Below are 18,441 nucleotides of genomic sequence, written 5' to 3' on the forward strand. Positions count from 1 at the left end.
CAAAGTAATGACTGTATGATACCTGATCACAGGATCAATTACTTCACTTTTTGTGAAAAAGCATTTGCTTCCTTGATTGACTGCTATGAAAAGTTATCTTAGATATTTAAGAGAAAAAGAATTGCCCATGAAAAGTCATTAACATATCTGCATTTTTATTTTAATGGTTATTCCTTGTGATAATGGCTTATTCAGAGTCATAAGCTATAGTATAATTACAATTTTGAATTTTATAATTATACAGAAATGTTATTTCAATCTACAGGAGTAGACAGTGTATGTAGAAGTGAGAAAGGTAAGTCTTCAGAAGTTAGAGAAATTCTCCCTGTGCTCAATTCTGAGCATTAATTTTCCCCACTGGAGTAAACCTCTGCAGGCAAAGTCCTTAGCAGAAGGAGAAAGATTTGGAGGTTAAATAGAACTTTAAAAGGAAACAGTTAATGTGGTGAATCAAGTGCATGTAAATCCTTCTTCTCCCTGCAGTAAAGCTGGCATTGGTGAAATTTTTGAAGGCCACCAAGGACCTGTCACAGGAATCAATTGTCACATGGCAGTGGGTCCAATAGACTTTTCCCATCTCTTTGTCACATCATCATTTGACTGGACAGTGAAATTGTGGACCACAAAGGTAAGAAATCCAAATTGGGCTGGGACAAGTAATTCTACTCGTGAAAATGCTGTTGTCAGAAATATTTTAATATTGTCTATAAAATCCTAAGAACCAATTAATTGAAAGGCTGTTTGAAAGGTTAGAATGAGAATGAATAGTGATAGAATTGTAAGTAAAATATACAGCTAGTGTAATAACCCTCAATCATATTTGCTCTGGAGCATACCCTGCCCTTTAGCAGGCCTTCATTTCAGTATTAACCCTAGTGCTGAGCACTTTCACTAGGCAAGGAGATGAGAATGTCTTGAACTCCAAGCCATCAAACAATCCATTCAGCACTCCCTGTGCAGGCTAAATTGCAAGGCTAATACTATGCACTGTGGTGGTGCAGGAGCAGGAACATTTTCCTCTGATGAAGCAACAGGGGACGTGCACATACAACTTAGTGCAATCAATATCACTTGTGAAATTCACTGCTGGAGGAGGCTGTGATAGCCAAAAGGTATAAAATGTCCCAATGACATTAGACACTGGAAGCAGGGAGGAAGTACATGCTGGAACTTACATATATGACCACCAGGGATCTGCTGCTGACTGCTCTGTGGCCATCTGTCCTTGACCTCTTTCAGAGAGAGCAGCAGAACAGCAGAAATGGCACAGTCCTATGAAACTTTGAAACCCCAGCACTCCATGGGACAGGCTAAACAGACCAACCTGATGGATCGTGCAGGCAGAGTAAAACAGGACAATGAGATGTAAAATCCTAATTGTATAAGTCATCTCATTTATTTTTTCTTTTATATACACCAGAGTAGAGAACAGCCTTCGAAATGTCAGGTTCTTGCCTTAACCGAGTCGGTTTTATGCCTGCATTTGGTTCACATCTTGAGCTGCACCCAGCAGAGTTCCCGTACTGAAAGCTGACCACAGTCAGGAAGTATCTCATCATGTGTTCCTAAGACATCAGGGCTTGGAGATGCTAGAACAGATGCACAGCAAATGTAAATATGAAAGTGATCAGAAGGGCTCATGGGACAGCCTTGTGCTGGAAAAAGAAGCAGTTACCTAAATGGTAACTTGAATCAGTTTCCAGAGTAGCTCCTCAATGCTTTTGTTAATGGCCTGATCCAATGTGTGTGCTAATTAACTTATCTTTTTATAACTAAATTTTCTTTTCCTAATCAGCAATGACCACAGCTGTTGGTTTTGTCTTGAGCATTACACTTCAGGAAACTCATCATGAGAAAGGTGCATGATTTACCCAATTCACATGTAACTATATATATCACTAGACCCAGCCTGAACCAGTGCAAAAGTAATCCAGAGCAGTGGGCATGGGCAGGCTGGAATGGGTCTGGGATGATTCCTAGGTGGTAAACATTAGAAAAGGCTGCAGAATAGCCAAGGCATGGACAGCTTAAAATTTGGCTCACTGGGGCTAGATAGGCTGTTTGGTGTGTGAGACAAGGGAGTTCTGGGCAGTGGTGACTTCCCTTGGGAGCAAGGGAATAGTGGAGTGTTGTAGCTGAAGCTGAGTAAGGGGAGAAGAATTTGCAGGGAAGATGAAAGGCAAATATTGAATTCCAATCACACATGTACAGAAAAGTCTTGGATTGGTATTTAGCTGTCAGCTTGAGGCTGAATATGGCAATAAGGGTCTCATTCATCTGCAGCTTAAATGAAATTGCATTAAGGGATAAAAAAGCCTGATTTTTATTTTAAACTCTTGGGATTTTAGAAGCTAGTAGTAACACTAACACAGCACATTTTGGGCACAAAGACACTGCAGATAGTAATACACAGTTATCCTTGTGGAATATTTCAGTGCCAGAACGGTTGGGTCTGATTTTGTTCAAGACAATCAGTTTTCAAAGAACCAAACCATTTAAATATCTGATATCCATCAAGCTGTGGCTTGTCTGGCAAGAGAGGCTTCCTGAGAAAGCTGTTTGACTGCACTGGGCGAGCTGTGATGTGCATGTGACACACCACAGCTCCGCTCAGACCTGGAAGCTGCATTGCTGTTTTGGATCACTCACTTTCTTCTGGAGCAGGTTTAAGCAGCAGCAACAGCCCCAGGCTGCTGCTCTGCCAGCCACTGCCCTGTGAAAACATCCTCTGAGACACTAGACAAGTTTTTGAATTGTGATGAATGTTTTCTTTTTCTCCCCATTCAACTGCATCAGGAGTTTATTTCCATATTGTCTGAATAATTTTCTTGGCTGGAGCTACTACATATTTAAGGCTCTCTTTGTTCAGTTCTCATAGTCAAGGCTCAGTCAATCAGTGGTCTCTGAAAAAAATATTGGATTGATATAAAGTATTAAGTGCTTCTGCTAGCTAACGAGATTTTAGTCGGAATTGGTTTATTCCTTTCATTTCTTATTTGTAAATTTAATCTCCCTATCAGCATCCAAAGCCATATTGCTTTCCTGCTTCTACCAGTGTTGTCTACTTAATCCTGTGCACATTTTCCTCTTCGGTCATGAAATTCAATTCCTTTCTGTTTCACAGGTTCAGAGTCAATGTCCAATTGTAAAGTGAACCATAAAAGCTTTGTGTTTATATTGTCTATTGATGTTGTGTAGCATCCTGGGGTGCTTACAAGAAAGGCACTTTCATAGCAGGCATTTGACTGATGGATTGAAAGCACCATCTTCCTTAAAAACTCTCACTTTACATTTTATAATGTTTTTGTGGTTAACACATTTTCTAGCTAAAGGCAGTTCAACCAGGTGACTGAGAATAAGATTTTCACTAGCGGATGAATGAGCGTTTTGTAGATAGCACTAACACAAGGTTCATATTATCATCCATCACATTAGCCAAAAATTAGATCCCTGTGTGAATAGCAAGCAACCAGAAGCAACAGGAAAAGAAACAAAATTTACAAAGATAGTTGCTTGATAACCACGGCATTACCTGGTTCCTGATGAAGTGAATAGGGCTTTCACCTTGAATTCCTACTGCACCATGTGAGCAAGTCTGGGATTTAGAACTGTCAAAGGGAAGTCCCGATGTGAAGTGTCTGTGGAGCTCTGCCCTTAATTAGGTAGTGTCGGTACGATGCTTTGAAGAGGTAAAGTGCTAAGTGGAAATGCTAAGTGTTGGTAATTAATTAAACACTAATCCTCATGAATGAATAGCATGAGGTTAAATAATGAAATGTAAGTATTGTTATTATTACAGCAATTGCTGTTTGGAGAGCAAATTTTTTGATATTGTGTCAAGAGACGGAAGCTGTCTTGGAATTGTTAAAACATAGCAAAACATAAGCTGGTTTCAGCTAAAGCCTAGAAGCTGGCTTGTTTGCTGCTAAGGCAGTTAATAAGGGTCTGGACAGAGAGCTGGATTTTGTTAGCCTTTACATCCTTCACGTGCCTTCTTTAGCTCTTATCCTTCCACTGAGGGGAGGGGCTAATGACTAATTTTCTGCTCTTGCACCTATGCCTAAGACGTGCTCAGACGGGCAGAGATTGGTGTAACTGTAACAATGCTGCTGAATCCCCATCCACGCTTGTCTCCCTCTGCCTAATGTTTAAGTAATGGTGGTAATGCCAAAATCAGGAGGCTCAGAGGTGAGCAGACTGGTAGCTGGGCCACCACATCCCCATTAGCAGGGTCTAATGGAGCCAGAGGTCATGTGCCCTCAGTGACAGACCACCTATTGTGTGTCCATGCTGTTTTGCTTTACTAGTACGTGCATCAATGGTAGTGCCACCTTCCTCGTCCCTCTCCTTTGTCTTTTCTTTTTTCTTATGCTCTTCACATGCTGCTCTTCTCTTCTGGTATGCTCTGCTGTTCCAGTCTGTTGAGCTTTTTTGAGAAACCACATTTTAAACAGCAAACATTCCCATTTCCATGCCATGTGCCTTCACATACATCTCTGTACCTTGAATATCTTACGCCCCTGTGCTTGTCGACAACCTGGGTATGACCCAATCCTTCTGCCTCTTGGAGCAAATTACTTTACCTGTCATACTTTACCTATCATCATGTAACTTCAGAGTCCACTGGTTTTCATTTGGTCTAGAGTTGAACACCATCTCCTCCAAGGACCAGCTGAAGGCCTACCTTTAGAAAAATGCAAAGAAGCATGTGGTGGTGGTGTTGCTATAGACAGGTACCTCTGCCCTTCCCCAGAAGCCTTGCTGATAGGATCTGATCAGATCCACTTAATAGACCAAATTTATAGTGATGGAAAAAGGTGTTGCAGAATGAACCAGAGCACTACTTGATGGTCACCTTTGGGCCAAATCTTCTCATATTATCATGTAAGGCATTTTAGATGACTCTTCATATGAAGTTGGATCTTCCTGGATCTTTTATGATGTAGAGCTTTCACTGGTTTCTTGTGCAGCCACTGGAAAGAAGTAGCTGTTCAGCATGCATTAGACACCTCTGGGAGAGACCATTCCTGCCCACCACTGTCTGTGCATGAGCCCAAGTCTGGCAGATGATCAGCTGCTGTAGCTTTTGGTGGCTTTCTTGCATCTGGGCAGCCTCAGGCCATATCTAAACTGGCAGACTTGTCAGCACTTTTGAGCTCCCAAGTCTGTCTTCTTATCCTGGCTTTTCCCAAACCACTACCAGGAAGGAATCAGCCTCTTTATCCCATAGCAAATGCACATATGCATATGCACCTTGATTTGCAGCCAGAATCCTGTGGAATCCTTTACTACTCCTCCCTCTGACTGATTTTGGTGGGGCTCAAATGCCTATCTCAAGGGACAATTTCACTCCTCTAATTTTGGATACCTGACTAGAATGGTCTCCCTCACTAATGCATTACCACACTAAGCTCCTTCTTTTCTCTTTGATAAAAGCAATTAAAATTACTGATATGATTAATCACTGCCCAAATGTTAATTTTATCTGATTATAGGGAACGACAAAGGGTGATAAAATAGCATGCTGGGATTTCATGGAAATGGTCTCTCTGTGGTGTGAGTTCAGAATTTTGAGTTTGATCCAAAAACAAGGCAATGAATGAATTTGCTTCAGAGCACACTTTCTGTCAGCAGGCCAAGCTGACTTGGGGAAGAGGGTGGAGTTGCCTGTTCAGACAGGATTTTTTTAGGTTTTGCCCTTTACCTCTGGAGCCAGAGGTCTGGCTCTCATCCAGCTATTAAAAAAAAAAAAAAAAGGTATTTTCTAGGTAATTTTAAAAACCAAAACCAAAGTGAAGTCAGGTGGCTTGAAATCAGTCCCATGTTCTCCACTTGAAATACTTCTCATGATTTCAGTTGCCTGTGTTGCCATATTTGATAAGTGTTAGAAAAATATTAATCAGCTGGCCAATATACTTAATTTACTGACATGAAACATGGGGCTTCTTTGTGATACGTTTAATGAACAACGGCACACCCACAAATAAAACAGTCATCTGAAATACTGAGTTCTAAAAACTCAGTGGGCTAAACTGTATTTCAGAAAAACCCTAATATAAATCCAGATATAGCAGTGAAAGCTCTATTTGCACATGGAAAGCAGAACTGGATTTCAGGAGCTTATATAATCTGTGCAAAACAAAGTCATCATTCCTTTTTTTCCCTGAAATCAAAATGCAAACCTCCCACTGACAGTTCTGTTGCAGAATTACACTGGAGGATCAAGCTCGCATGGAATAGTGAAGCATTTCAGGACAATTATCAGTATATAAAGCCCAGGACGTCTTCCCTAATGGAAATTTTCTCCCACCTGCTTTAGGCAGCCATCCTTTCTCTGCCATGTGAGAGACTTTTGTAATCAGTTAAAAAAAAAAAGAGAAGGAACTGTGCTCAAAGTCCTACAAGATGGAGTCGTCTTCAATAATAATTAGCCTCAAAATCATTGCTTGCTGACCCATGAAAGCTCTGCGGGCATCCTGGTGGCAGCAGCTACAAATACTAATCTTGACTGTTTAGCAGACAGTGCTGTAACATCAGGCTGTGTCAGCCATCCTGCAATGCTCCTCGTGCTCCTGCTGCCTGGCAGCTGAACTGCAGCAGCAGGGTCACTTGAAAGCCTGGCAATTCACTGAGTACACATGCAAGGCTGGGCCAGGTACCCTGCAATGAAGCACCATTTTCCATTAAAAAGACAAATTGAATTTTCAGGGGCCTCATACTGAATGTTCCCGTCAGAATCGCAGGGGTGGGACCCAACCAAACCACAGCTACATTATCCCGCTACTCCTCTCACCTTGCAATTTGAGCTAAACTACCTCTCTTTAACAACTTGAGGCCCTAAGCAGGGAGACCAGTGCCACTGACCCCAGAAGAGGTACATGCAGGACCTCAGTGCGTGCTGCTGCCTCTCCTGCACGGCAGGAAAGCACTAGTGCACCGATCCAGCTTCTCCCAAATCATCTCAGCCACTCTCCAGCTCTGCTTCCTTGTCCCACCTGTGTGGAATGCAAACAAGGAGTGACAACTGAAGGTAGAAGATCAAATCTGCCCTTCAGTGTTTCACTCTGTGTTTCCTCTGACCAGGACTTGGTGCTACTTCCATCAACATGCCTTGCTTATCATTTTCGGCAAGTCCCTCAAGAGCTTCTCTGAAAAATAATCCAGGAATATAGTAATATAAAGACTGGAGTATGAACTACAGAAACTATGAATCACTTTGCTAGGCAAGGACAGCAGGACTTTCTGTAGTGGTTTGAACTTCTTATTTAGAAGCAGTTAGAAATTCCAAAAAAACCAATACTATTTCTAAAAAGGCTTTTGACACAAATGCATAGTTAGTAGTTTAGGAAGAAGTACTGTCCTGCTTAGAGCATATTTTAGATAAAAGGTGGAAAACTTGATTACCATTTAGTGATGAAGTCAGCAGTCTGAGGAAATACTGAACAAATGGCAGGTACCTGTATAGGCTTTTCCAGTGTTGCTGTCTGCACTTGCCTCCAGTTTGATGTGGGTGAATGAAGCAGAGAATATTAAACCTCACAGAGTGGAAACCCATAGGCACAACTCTTGTAATTGTGGAGTTACAGGGGCTCCAGATTAGGAATTAAACTGGATCATCTAAAATGCAGAAACAAGAATACACCAGCCTGGCCAGAGGAACTAGGTATAAAAGTGAGCTGGGGAACACCGTAAGCTAGTCTGCCTTACATACATTCTGATGTTTTTAAAGTTCATCAATTGCAAGTAAATCTTCTAAATCATTTAAATTTACAATAGGCATCAAGTAATGCACATTTATATCTAACTCACTGAAAATAGTTCCTCAGCTAATATGCAGTGGTAAAGAAGAGTGGTATTCTTTCTGCTTTTTTTTTTTCTTTAGAAAATAAAAAGGTATTTTTCCACTGGGTGAGTGGAAAGGCATGGTAGAAGAGTACTTTGGAAGTAGAGCAGCACAGCCAGAATGTGTTGCACCTCTGCTGGGTACTGAAAGAGTTAAGAAGGATTAACCATATAAGGAGTTTACCTGTCAGTAAAACTAGCTTCTAGGCTATATCCACAGATTTCAAAAGCTCTGCTGTTTGAATTTCTGATGCTCTTAAAAGACAAGTGCTGTCTGACTTTCCAAGTTCTTTTATTTTTTTCTTCATACCATAGTATTAGACATTAAGATCAGTTCTCATTAAAACCGCCTGTGCCAATCATCAAACCTTTTTTCCTTTGCTTCCTTCTTTTATACTCACTTGTGGCACTTTGACTCTGAAGGAAACCACAAAAAATGTAATCATCAGGTTATCTCCAGACTTGGTCTGCTCTCATAGCCCCTTTCCTTTTGGTCTTACCCTTGTCCCCTCCTCTATCCATAATAATTCCCACATGTTTATGCAAAAATATGGGACTTTCTTTTATTATTGACAATTAAGAAAGGCAACAGTTTTGGCATCTCTTCAAGAACAATAATTTGTAAAAGTGAACAGTTTTCTGCTTTGTCTGTCTGCAACTTTTAGAATGCCAAAGCCCAATCAGTGTAATACTACTACAGCACTTAAACAAAAGGGTTGTGAAGAGCATAGGGATCATTTCCACACTCATTTCCTTCCCCCTGTTGCTTCTGAGTCTAAAACTTAAGCCTGTTATCTTGCCAATCAAGCCAGTTTAGACTTGATTCAGTGACCTAGCAGTTATCTGACAGTGAGGTCACACAGCATACAGATAGGTCACAGCCCAGGGAAATGTTCTTTGAGTCCCAGAGGCTCATCTGCAATTCAGCACTGAAACTGACAGCCAGAAGGAATTTTAAGGCAGGTAAAGGAGTTTTTACTCGTGTGACTCAGTTCAGGTACCTCAGTTAGCCAGTGACATTGGGTGCCTAAAGCTGAACATCACCCTTTTGCTTTCCCACTGCTGTCCTTTGAAGGTCTGATTAGTCCTGGAAAAGGTGGAGCAGGCTACAGGTTGTGAGTTGTATAGTACTGGGGTCTGCAGGATAATGATAACCTTTGTGGAGAATGCAGACAGGCTTTGCTGAGCCATCAGGGATTTACCTGTAACTACTGCCTCTGATTTATGACATCTAGCAACAGTTGCTGGGAATGCTGTAACTTTTAAAAAATGAGCATAAACTGAACTAAGTCAAGGCCCACAAGTATAGTATCCAAGCAATAGCTATTGGATAATCCTAGATCACTTAACTATTAGAAAACAGATTTGGGAGAAACATGATAGTCCAGAACTGGCAAAATTCCTGTGGAGATCAGTCAGTCTGAATGAAAACCAGGGCCTCTTTGACTCCATACAAACAGAGAGAGAACATGAAGGCTTACAAGAGCAGTAGAGCCTTATACAGAGCAGAGGACTGAACTCCTCACAACAAGAGATAGGCACAACTACCCCTAAACAGCTAGCAGCTGGTGTCCCAAGAAGGACACCATTGAAAGGGGAAAGGTCAGACCAGAGTAAAGCTGATTTGATGAGTATTTCACTCAACATTCCCTGCAGCTTTTCATTTCTGCTATGCTGTCTGCATGTTTTGAGTTGGCCTGGTTAAGTGGCACCCTCAGAAGGGAAACAATGAGCCTGGATTCAGCAAAATATTGAGGTCTTTTCCAAGATGGAGAAGACTGGGCCTATAAAACACTGAACAAGTTCAGATGCTATCCTGAGCAGAAGTTCCACCAGCTGTGCCCTGTCCCAGTTTTTTTCACATCATCTAGTTGGTGTGACTCTGCAGCACTCACTTTAAGGAAAGACAGAAGATTGTACTTTCCCTATATGGTATCCCTGCTGAAAGAAATGTTTTTCTTTGACACCATTTTGCCTGTTATGGTTTTGGTTTTTTTTTTTTAATCAATAAAGACTATTTATAGACAACTTGGTCTCACAGGGACCGAGTTCATAGAATCATAGAATGGTTTGGGTTGAAGGGTCTGTAAAGATCATCTCATTCCCAACTCCTATTCCCTGCTTTTTTCAAGGGCCAAACAGAGGAACAGACACTGCTCAGGACCACTCTGGCTCTGCTCTTTCCAAGTGCCTGAAAGCCTGAGCTTGAGCCTAAACAACATTAACTTGTTCAGAAAGTTTCTATGCCAAGGACTAATGAATTTATCATATTTTCTGCGCACCTAGAGAAACAAAATGAGCTTGAATCAACTTGCAAGTAATGCACAATACTGATGGCTGTTGTTAATATGGTGAGAGCCAGAAGTAGGGTGTTTGGCTTATCATCTTTAGAAGACAATTGAGTAGAAAGAAAGAACTGGAGACAGCAGAGTGTGTGGTGTCACCACTCATCTGCACTGCTGAAGGTACAGCCAAGGAAAGTACCTTTAAGTGGAGCTGACACCCACAGAAATTGTGGCAACGTGTAAAATAGTGCTTGTTTCATGGAATGGGCAAAGCCAATAGTTTTCTCCATGGCTTTTTAGAAGTCAGATGCTAGTTAAAACCTGTGTATATGTATACATTCCTTTATGTGGATAATTAGCTACTTCATGTGTGGCACCTCATGGATTAAAGAAAATCCTTCTATGCAAATAAGTGGAATAGACTGGTCAAATTTATATGTGTAAAAACCCCCTCTTTTATATAAATGTGTAGAATTTATTTAGGTGAGCTTCTTATTTCACAGACAAGGCTTACTTCCTAGACAGCCAATGTTCACTCTTCATTGTCCTCTTAAACAATGCCTCTATACAAACACTGAGGATAAATGATTGATAACATATTTAAATAAATGAGAAAAAACCCACATGTCTTGGAACTGGCTTTTTGCTTTTTCCACTAAATGCTCAAATCATGTCCTTTTGGAACCAATGGCAAAACTCCATTGATTTTTAGGGCCATATTTTCACCCTACATTCTTCTTTTTCAGTAATAAGTAGATTTGGCCCATTTTTTTCTGAATTTACTGCTTTAAACTGTTTCTTCTGTTCTATAGAATAACAGAGTGGGTTGATATTTAAGAATGAAAGCTCATCAAGTTTAAATTTCAGTTGTTTTATAATAATAGCCATATGTTAGTTATGAATTGTGTAGGTCTGAAGTTTTGGTAATTTAAAACTGCTTTAAAGTGACCTTTACATGGTTCCACATTTCAGCATTTTCTAAAAGCAGTCAGTAGAGGTTCTTACTCATAAATTGTTGCATTACAGGATCTGCAGGCCTGGGCCCATAGTAGGGAAGCAGGCTCACAGTAAGGAAGTCCTGTGAACATTTATACACACACCTAAACTCAGAAATGGAGTCTTCACAATGAAACCAACAAAACTGCTCTCAGACCAGGATGAAATGTCAACTTTAATAAAGGCCAATTGCTGTTAGTATTGGAGTCAGGACATGAAGCAAGAGGGACCATATGCAGTTCTCTGGTTAAACAGTGCAAGAAGACAAGACAGCATGGGAAATACTTTCTCTTTTTTTCACTGGCAGCTAGTCAAGCTGGGAGGACAGTGATATTGGGGGCAGTATGAAGGTGTAGCTCAGCTCCACTACCACTGCCTGATTTCTGCCATATGATTTCTCCCTGGTTTCCCAAGCGCACTGCAGCTCATCTTGCCTTTTGGTAGGGCTGCTCACAATTCTGCAATTTCTTATTTCTTTTGGTTGGGGTGCTCACAATCCTGCAATTGCTTCATGCCCTATTCTGCTCCATTAATTTGTGTGTCATTCCTTGCATGTCTGAGATCTTTCTCAAAAGCCATATTATTCCTGTTGTCCACACTTTCCCTCTGACTTTCCATCTGACTGAATATTTCCACTGTTATGGTAAAGGCATTTCATTTTTGGTATTTGAGGCTTTTCACCTCAAATCCCAGCACCTTGAAAGTGTTTTTATTTTGATAGCAGGTAAACAGAGGCACATCAGCTAAACCTACTTCCCAGAGACTACACAACAGCAAGATATAGACTAGCATCAGATCTCCTGACCCTTCCTTCTAATGGTCTTTAGGCATGAAGTGGAAAATAATGCAGCAGAACTAAAAAAGCCGTTAAAAAAGTGCCACACTTAATATCAAAACAAGTTTTGATATGCTGACAAAAAGGAAATGCTGGTTGAAATCTGCCCTGGATTGATTGATATCTTAATAGGCCCTTAACTTCTGTGGAATTTTGTTACTTCTCTCATGATATTAAATGTTAAAGCGCTGTATGTGCAGCACTTTTCCCATGAATAAGAAAAATATCATCCTCTAGCAGTTGACCAGATTTCTTTTTCTTTCAGTGTACTGCTATCTCCAATGCCCACCAGAATTTAGACACTTGATATATTTGAACCTAATTTTTTTAGATGTTTTTAGTGAAAACCCAGAGTTCAGCACTGGGAATCCATGTAGCTTTCTCTAAATACTATTTCCTAGCTCACAGTCATGAAGATTCACTTTGAAATTTCCTATGAAATATCTCTGCCTCTTCAAAAGTTTGGTGCTCATTTGGCCCTAAACCCTGGAAAAGCTTTAGCACAGACATGTAAGTAATTCCATTAACACATGTAAGTAAGTCCACTGATAATATAGTAGGGAGACATATATGTGTTTGGAGAAAAATACCTTCTTCAGGAATGAAAATATTTTTTGTAACTTTTTCATTTTCTTTTGCAAAACTCCATCCTGGGAAAAGAAATTTAAATGGCGTACAAATTGGAGATAATGAGGTCAGGCTCTGATTTCATTTCATTGTTACACAAAATATTTTCTAGTCTTAAGAAATGGACAAAAACCATTAGGCCAGTTATGAAAATTTGAGACCCGATCCTGTAATCAAAGCATCTTTCAATAATTCAAGCAGAGGAAAACCCAGCCTCTGGAATAAATCCCTGTGTATGTTTGCAAATGACAAAGTCATGTAATTAAACCTCTGAATACTTCCAGTAATTTCTTGTGATACCTGTGGTGGTCAGAAATATTGCAGAACTGTTTACAATACAGTGCTGCAACAGCAACACACCACAACAACAGTCAGGGACATGGCAGCATAGAGATGGACCCACACCTGTCCCACACGCTGACCCTGCAGTGCTTCCACCATGGGATGCAAGAGGACCAAAAACAAAACTAGCAAAGACCTGTCTGTAAATAGATGTCAAACCGACTGCATTATTGCTTTAAATTAATAATATAGGAGAGGAAAGCTATATAACACTTGCAATTGGTCACCCCATTTTTTGGAAAATTAATGCACGGCTATGCATTGAAGCACTCCGGACAGCGTTTGCTTTGTAAAGTGCACGAGGGTGCATTCCGGAGGAACCTGACCGAGATGTTCTAGGGGTGCGGCTTGGACAATTACACGGCCCGCTCAGTGATGCTGCATTTCGCGGGGTCGGGGGACCGCGGGTGCCCGTCCCGCCGGGCCGCGCTCGCCAGGGAGGCGGCAGGGAACGGTAGGAAGAAAGAGGCACTCAGGGAGACCCTCGGAGAAGTCCCATTGTTTAGATTTCTGTCATAAGCCATGAGAATACTTAATTTCTTTCATCTCTGGAGTTTTCATTATCATTCAAATTTCATTTTCCATTAATTGATCGGGGATTAGCGAAGCCATTATGCAAAAATTAAAGACAAGCCAGATGCGATGAATAATTCATGAGGAACAATTACACTTTATTCCTGGTGTACTTCCTAACTTCCCCCCGACTCCCCGCCTGCTGCAGATGACAGCCTTCCCTCCCTCCGGAGCTGCCTCCCTCCCTCCCTCCCTCCGGAGCGCGCCGGGCGCGGGGCGGCGCGGGGCCAGTGCGCTGCCGCCGCCCGCCGCTAGGTGTCAGGCACCGCCCGCGGTGCGCGGGGGGCCGCGGAGGCGCCGCGCTGCTCCCGCCGCTCTCACGATCCTTATCGGAGCCTCCGCCGGCGCGCCCGGCTCGGGCGGGAGCGGTGGTCCGTGCCCGCTGCCTCCCGCACCGCCCCCCGCACCCCCTCCCGCCGCCAGGGTGCCGGCCGGGAGCGGGCGCGGGCGCTCTCCCCGCCCCGTCATCCGCGCGTCCCACACCCCTCACACCGGGCATCTCATTTATCCCACCGGACAGTTGTTGCCCCATTAAAGCGCAGTCCCGCCCTTCGCGGAGGACCTTTCATCTGGGGAAGTTTTATGACACTTTGTAAATGTGCAAAGTTTTTAATTAGACTCGCCAGACAGCCCCAGGCAGCACTAGCGCCACGAAGTCTTCATGCCGCTCTCTGCTTTACAGCACAACAAGCCGCTCTACTCCTTTGAAGACAATGCCGACTATGTCTACGATGTCATGTGGTCGCCAGTGCATCCCGCGCTCTTCGCCTGCGTGGACGGGATGGGGCGCCTGGATCTGTGGAACCTGAATAACGACACCGAGGTGAGGCGGCTCGGCGGCGGTGGGAAGGCGCGGGCGGGCGGGCAGCGGGGCGCCGGGCGAGACCTTAACCCTGTGAGAGCCGGCACTGCCGGGCACCCCTCGCCATCCTCCCCGCCGGGGCTCCAAGGGGCGCCGCGCTCCCTCGGGGCGGGGACAACCCGGCGTCGGCCGCCGCCCGCGCCCCGGGGCGCGGCGGGGAGGGGAGGGAGAGGGAGGGCAGCTCCCGCTGCCGGGGGCGCCCGCCCGTCCCCCTCTCCCGCCTGCCGTCCCTCCCTCCCTCCCTCCCGCCTCCCTCGCTGCTTCCCCTGCGGCGGGGCTGGTGCGCTCGGTACCTGTCAGGGGCGGGAGGGCCGACTCCGGCACCCCCGGCAGAAAGCCAGCGCAATTAAATGCCGCGGTGCCGGCTCGGGGAGGAGGCTCCTTCCCCCTCTGTTATTTTAAGGTGCACTTTTAAACCGCGCCCGTTCTGCAGGTTTCTTTTTATCCCCTCACCCCGTTTCTTACGCTCCGAGAGCCAGGTTTGCGATTCCGGCCCAAACCCAGGGGTCTCACCTTGGCAGCCGCCACTGACTGCCAGCGGGGACCGGACTCGTGTTGGACTGCGAGACTTGCTCTCCCTCTGAATTTTTTATCCTCTGCGCCACAGTCTCTAGGGACCGTAACTTGGAAGCCCCGTGCCAGTGCCTGAAGCGTATCAGAATCCAAGCGTGTGCCCATGCATCTCCCCTCACATCCTGCCTTTGAGTCGCTTGGTACCCTGCTTCAGTCTTTTAAAGCACAGGGCATCTCTCTCACACGTTGTTTGGGGCTTTACTCCCTCACCCTTTTTTTAGCTTTTAACTTTGCTGTAGAACTTAAAGGTACAAATGCAAATAACTACCTTTTCTTTTTATTGCTATTAGCTAAATAGTGGGGACCATTGGAAAGGATAGGTCTCACGTTTGAATTTCACTGGTGAGAAAGGATTGATCAGAGCACTTTTAGCAAAGATTGAGACTGATAAACACTGTTTTTTAAAAAATATCTTTCTAAATGTGTTAAACCTTGGGTTTTTCCTCTTTATTATTTCAAATTTTTAAAAACACCAGAGGCTTAAATTGATACTGGTTTTTTTGGATTTGAGTTTCCCCCAAAAATGATTTTCAGAAACCTGTTATCACCTGAGGTCAATCTTAGATGGCCAATAATCAGTTTCCAGCACAAAAATTGAAGTATTTTTCCATGCACTAAGTCTTCCTTGTTTGTACTTAATGCAATGTAAAACTAACAACAAACAGCCTGTAAAAAAAATAAAAGGCCACATATTAGCTGGTGACTTTCTTTTTATGTCCCAAAAAAAGAGAAGATGGAAGAGCAAGCGGCAGTATTTTCCTCCTTACACCCTCTTTTAATTTTTTTTTTTTTTTAGATTAGTTGGATCATTAATATACCTTTCACATAAACCTGCTATGCATTTCAGTCAGAGTAAAATACGGGCGCAGTTTATGGCTTCCAGTGAGGGGTGCTTGCCATAAATAAGCACGGACAGGTAAGAGGAACCAGCACCGGGCACTGCACTGTCAAGGGGAGCAGTGAGGCCTTTTGAAGTGCTCTGAGCAGGAAGCAGTGCAGCCTTTTTAATTAGAGCACATACAGCTGGAGGATATTCAAGAGGAGTCTCCTAAGAATTTATTTTGGAAAGGGAGGGACATATCCTTCAGGTGTTCTCATTAATGCAGGCTTAAACACAGAGCATAAAACCCAACATTTTGAGAAGAAAAAAAAAACCTTTCCCCCCAAGTTCCAGGCCTGAAATTGAAATCAACTGATGTTTTGCCATTTTACTCAAGGAGACCATAATTTCTTTCCAAAAAATTAGTCTGGACTGCTTGATCCCATTCCCATCAATAATAAGGCTGTACGTAGCAAACCGCTGCTGCTTTCAGTGTGTTTACATATAAATATATAGGAACATCAAAAAAAAGAATTAATTTCAAGCTTCATCCTGCTTTTATTCTGCATGCAAGGCCACCCCCTGATTTCACAAATTATTTCCGTTCTCAGAGGTCAAAATCAGCTCTCATGTAGGATCAGACTGGAACTATGTCCATGGTATCCGAGCTTTGCGTTTTTATGAGAATCAAATTTGGGTCTCTGGACACAGAAATATAATTTGCTTTCCTTTTATTTCCAAAATAAAAAAAATCAGTATAAATTATAAACTGGTAGAGTCTGAATAGATGTGAAGTTTTTTTACGCAGGAAAAGCAACAAAAGTATCTCTGAAAGAGAGAACTGCAAACAGTTCTTCTAAGCATCGTAACTGAAAGTGAGATCGTTGTTTGCTTTTATTCTCTATCTGGTAGGTCACAATTAGCTAATAATTTTCCAGATTTCTGTAATTGATTATGCTGTTACAGTCTGCACAGCTATTTGCTAAGAAAAACTCCTTGTCAGCACTTCTGCCTTGGTAATAAGAGATCTTGAAACACCTATTTTTTAGATCGTTATTACTTTTAGATGTCAGATATGTGATGTCAAAGTATTTGTGAAGACAGTAGAAAATGACAGGTCTATTACTGTGTTTAACTGCTAGCTATTGATAAAGATCTCTGTGTAAGAACTAGATGTGATTGTTATTAAGGAGTCCTGGCTTTGTTTAATTTGGGGAATAAGCCACATTAATATTTAGGTATCATTTTGAAAATCAATTAAGAAAACACCTGGGTTTAGTTACAATATGCTACCTTCAAATTTTTGACTCGCAGCAGAGTTTCCACTAGTGTTGCTCTCGGTATTTATTGGAAACATTTTTCCTGAAGGCTGGATGATTTCTGACAAAATAACTTAGATCATTGGACTGTACCAAGGATTTAATCAGTGTAATAATTACTTTCAAAATCTCATTGCAAAGTTGCAGGGCTGTTGGTGTACTTCATGTTTATTTCTGCATATCAGAAAATATTATTGTAATAGCAAGGAAGTACATCACGTATTATTTTATATATGATAAATGCATATAAAGAAAAGTCAAAAAGAAAAAAATCCTTACCCACTTCATCATTCTTTTGCAAACTGAATATTATTTTTATGAATCAGTGTAGTGAGGTTTGCAAAAAGCTTCAGGATAGCAAATGCTGATTTCTTACCAATGTATCTGTAACATTTATTTTTTGATCAAGATTGGAGAGGATCTCTTGGTGCTTGATGAGTCTTATTTAGGTATGAGCTGGTACGAAACTGACTTACAAAGTCGCTTATTTCTTCTGTGTTATCCTGTCAGATGTTTCTCAGGAATTTTGTATGTTGTACCTTAGCTTTTACAGTGTGAGGATGGTGTCTATAGCTAGAAACAGGTAACAGATGTATTTGCAAGCAGGTTTTGACACTACACAGGCAATGAAAATAATAATAAAAAGCTGTATTCTTATCATGCAGGTTTTTCTGACTGCATCTTTCTTAATCTGTTATCTGTTAAAATTTCATTTCAAAATTGTTTAAAATCTGACAAGCACCAACTTCAGAGAATTTATAAGGTATTTCAAATGTGATTTTAAAAACATAATGCTACCATTATAAATAAACTCTTACCTTGAAATCTAAAATAGGTGTGTGCAATTTAAACTATCACTACTGAGAACAGACAAATCTATTTTAAGATACTATGGTTTGACTTTATTTCTCTCCATATCACTGGAGAAAACGTTTTTTCTTTGGATTTTTAAAGATTTTTTGAGTATTCTTTTTATTTTGTTAGATAGCTTTGTGGATTAGTAACAGGATTTTTCAAAACCATTAGGTTTTGAAAAAAGCATGGGTTGTGTCTGTGGCATTCGTGTTTATTTTTATGTGGAACACTGAAAGAATGCTGAATTAACAACAACAAAAATCTAAACCAAACCCCAGCTCTAGAGTTATGTATTACAGCCTCCTGAAAGATTTTGTGAAAATTCAATGTCTTAAATATACGCTGTATATTTGCACATGAAACAGATATCTGTGATCTACAGTTTTCTGAGCAACGTAGCTGGTTAGTGGCTTAGTCCTCTAAAATGTGGCATTTAGCTGTTTGAAACAACCCATTCCCAAATGTTATGAAATTAACTTTGTCTGGATTTTTTTTTTTTCTCAGAAATCCAT

At 41.9% G+C, this 18,441-nt stretch overlaps 1 protein-coding gene across 2 annotated transcripts in view; it reads left to right on the plus strand.

Moving 5' to 3' along the window:
- DYNC1I1 (dynein cytoplasmic 1 intermediate chain 1) overlaps positions 1-18,441 on the plus strand; it is a 184,253-nt gene that overhangs the window by 146,336 nt on the left and 19,476 nt on the right. For both annotated transcript variants that reach the window (XM_059843469.1, XM_059843478.1), the window contains exons 14-15: positions 484-628; positions 14,183-14,323. In XM_059843469.1, the coding sequence (XP_059699452.1) occupies positions 484-628; positions 14,183-14,323 (286 nt within the window). The remainder of the gene's footprint in view (positions 1-483; positions 629-14,182; positions 14,324-18,441) is intronic.

This window comes from Haemorhous mexicanus, chromosome 1 (genome assembly GCF_027477595.1).
Source record: "Haemorhous mexicanus isolate bHaeMex1 chromosome 1, bHaeMex1.pri, whole genome shotgun sequence".
NCBI lineage: Eukaryota > Metazoa > Chordata > Aves > Passeriformes > Fringillidae > Haemorhous > Haemorhous mexicanus.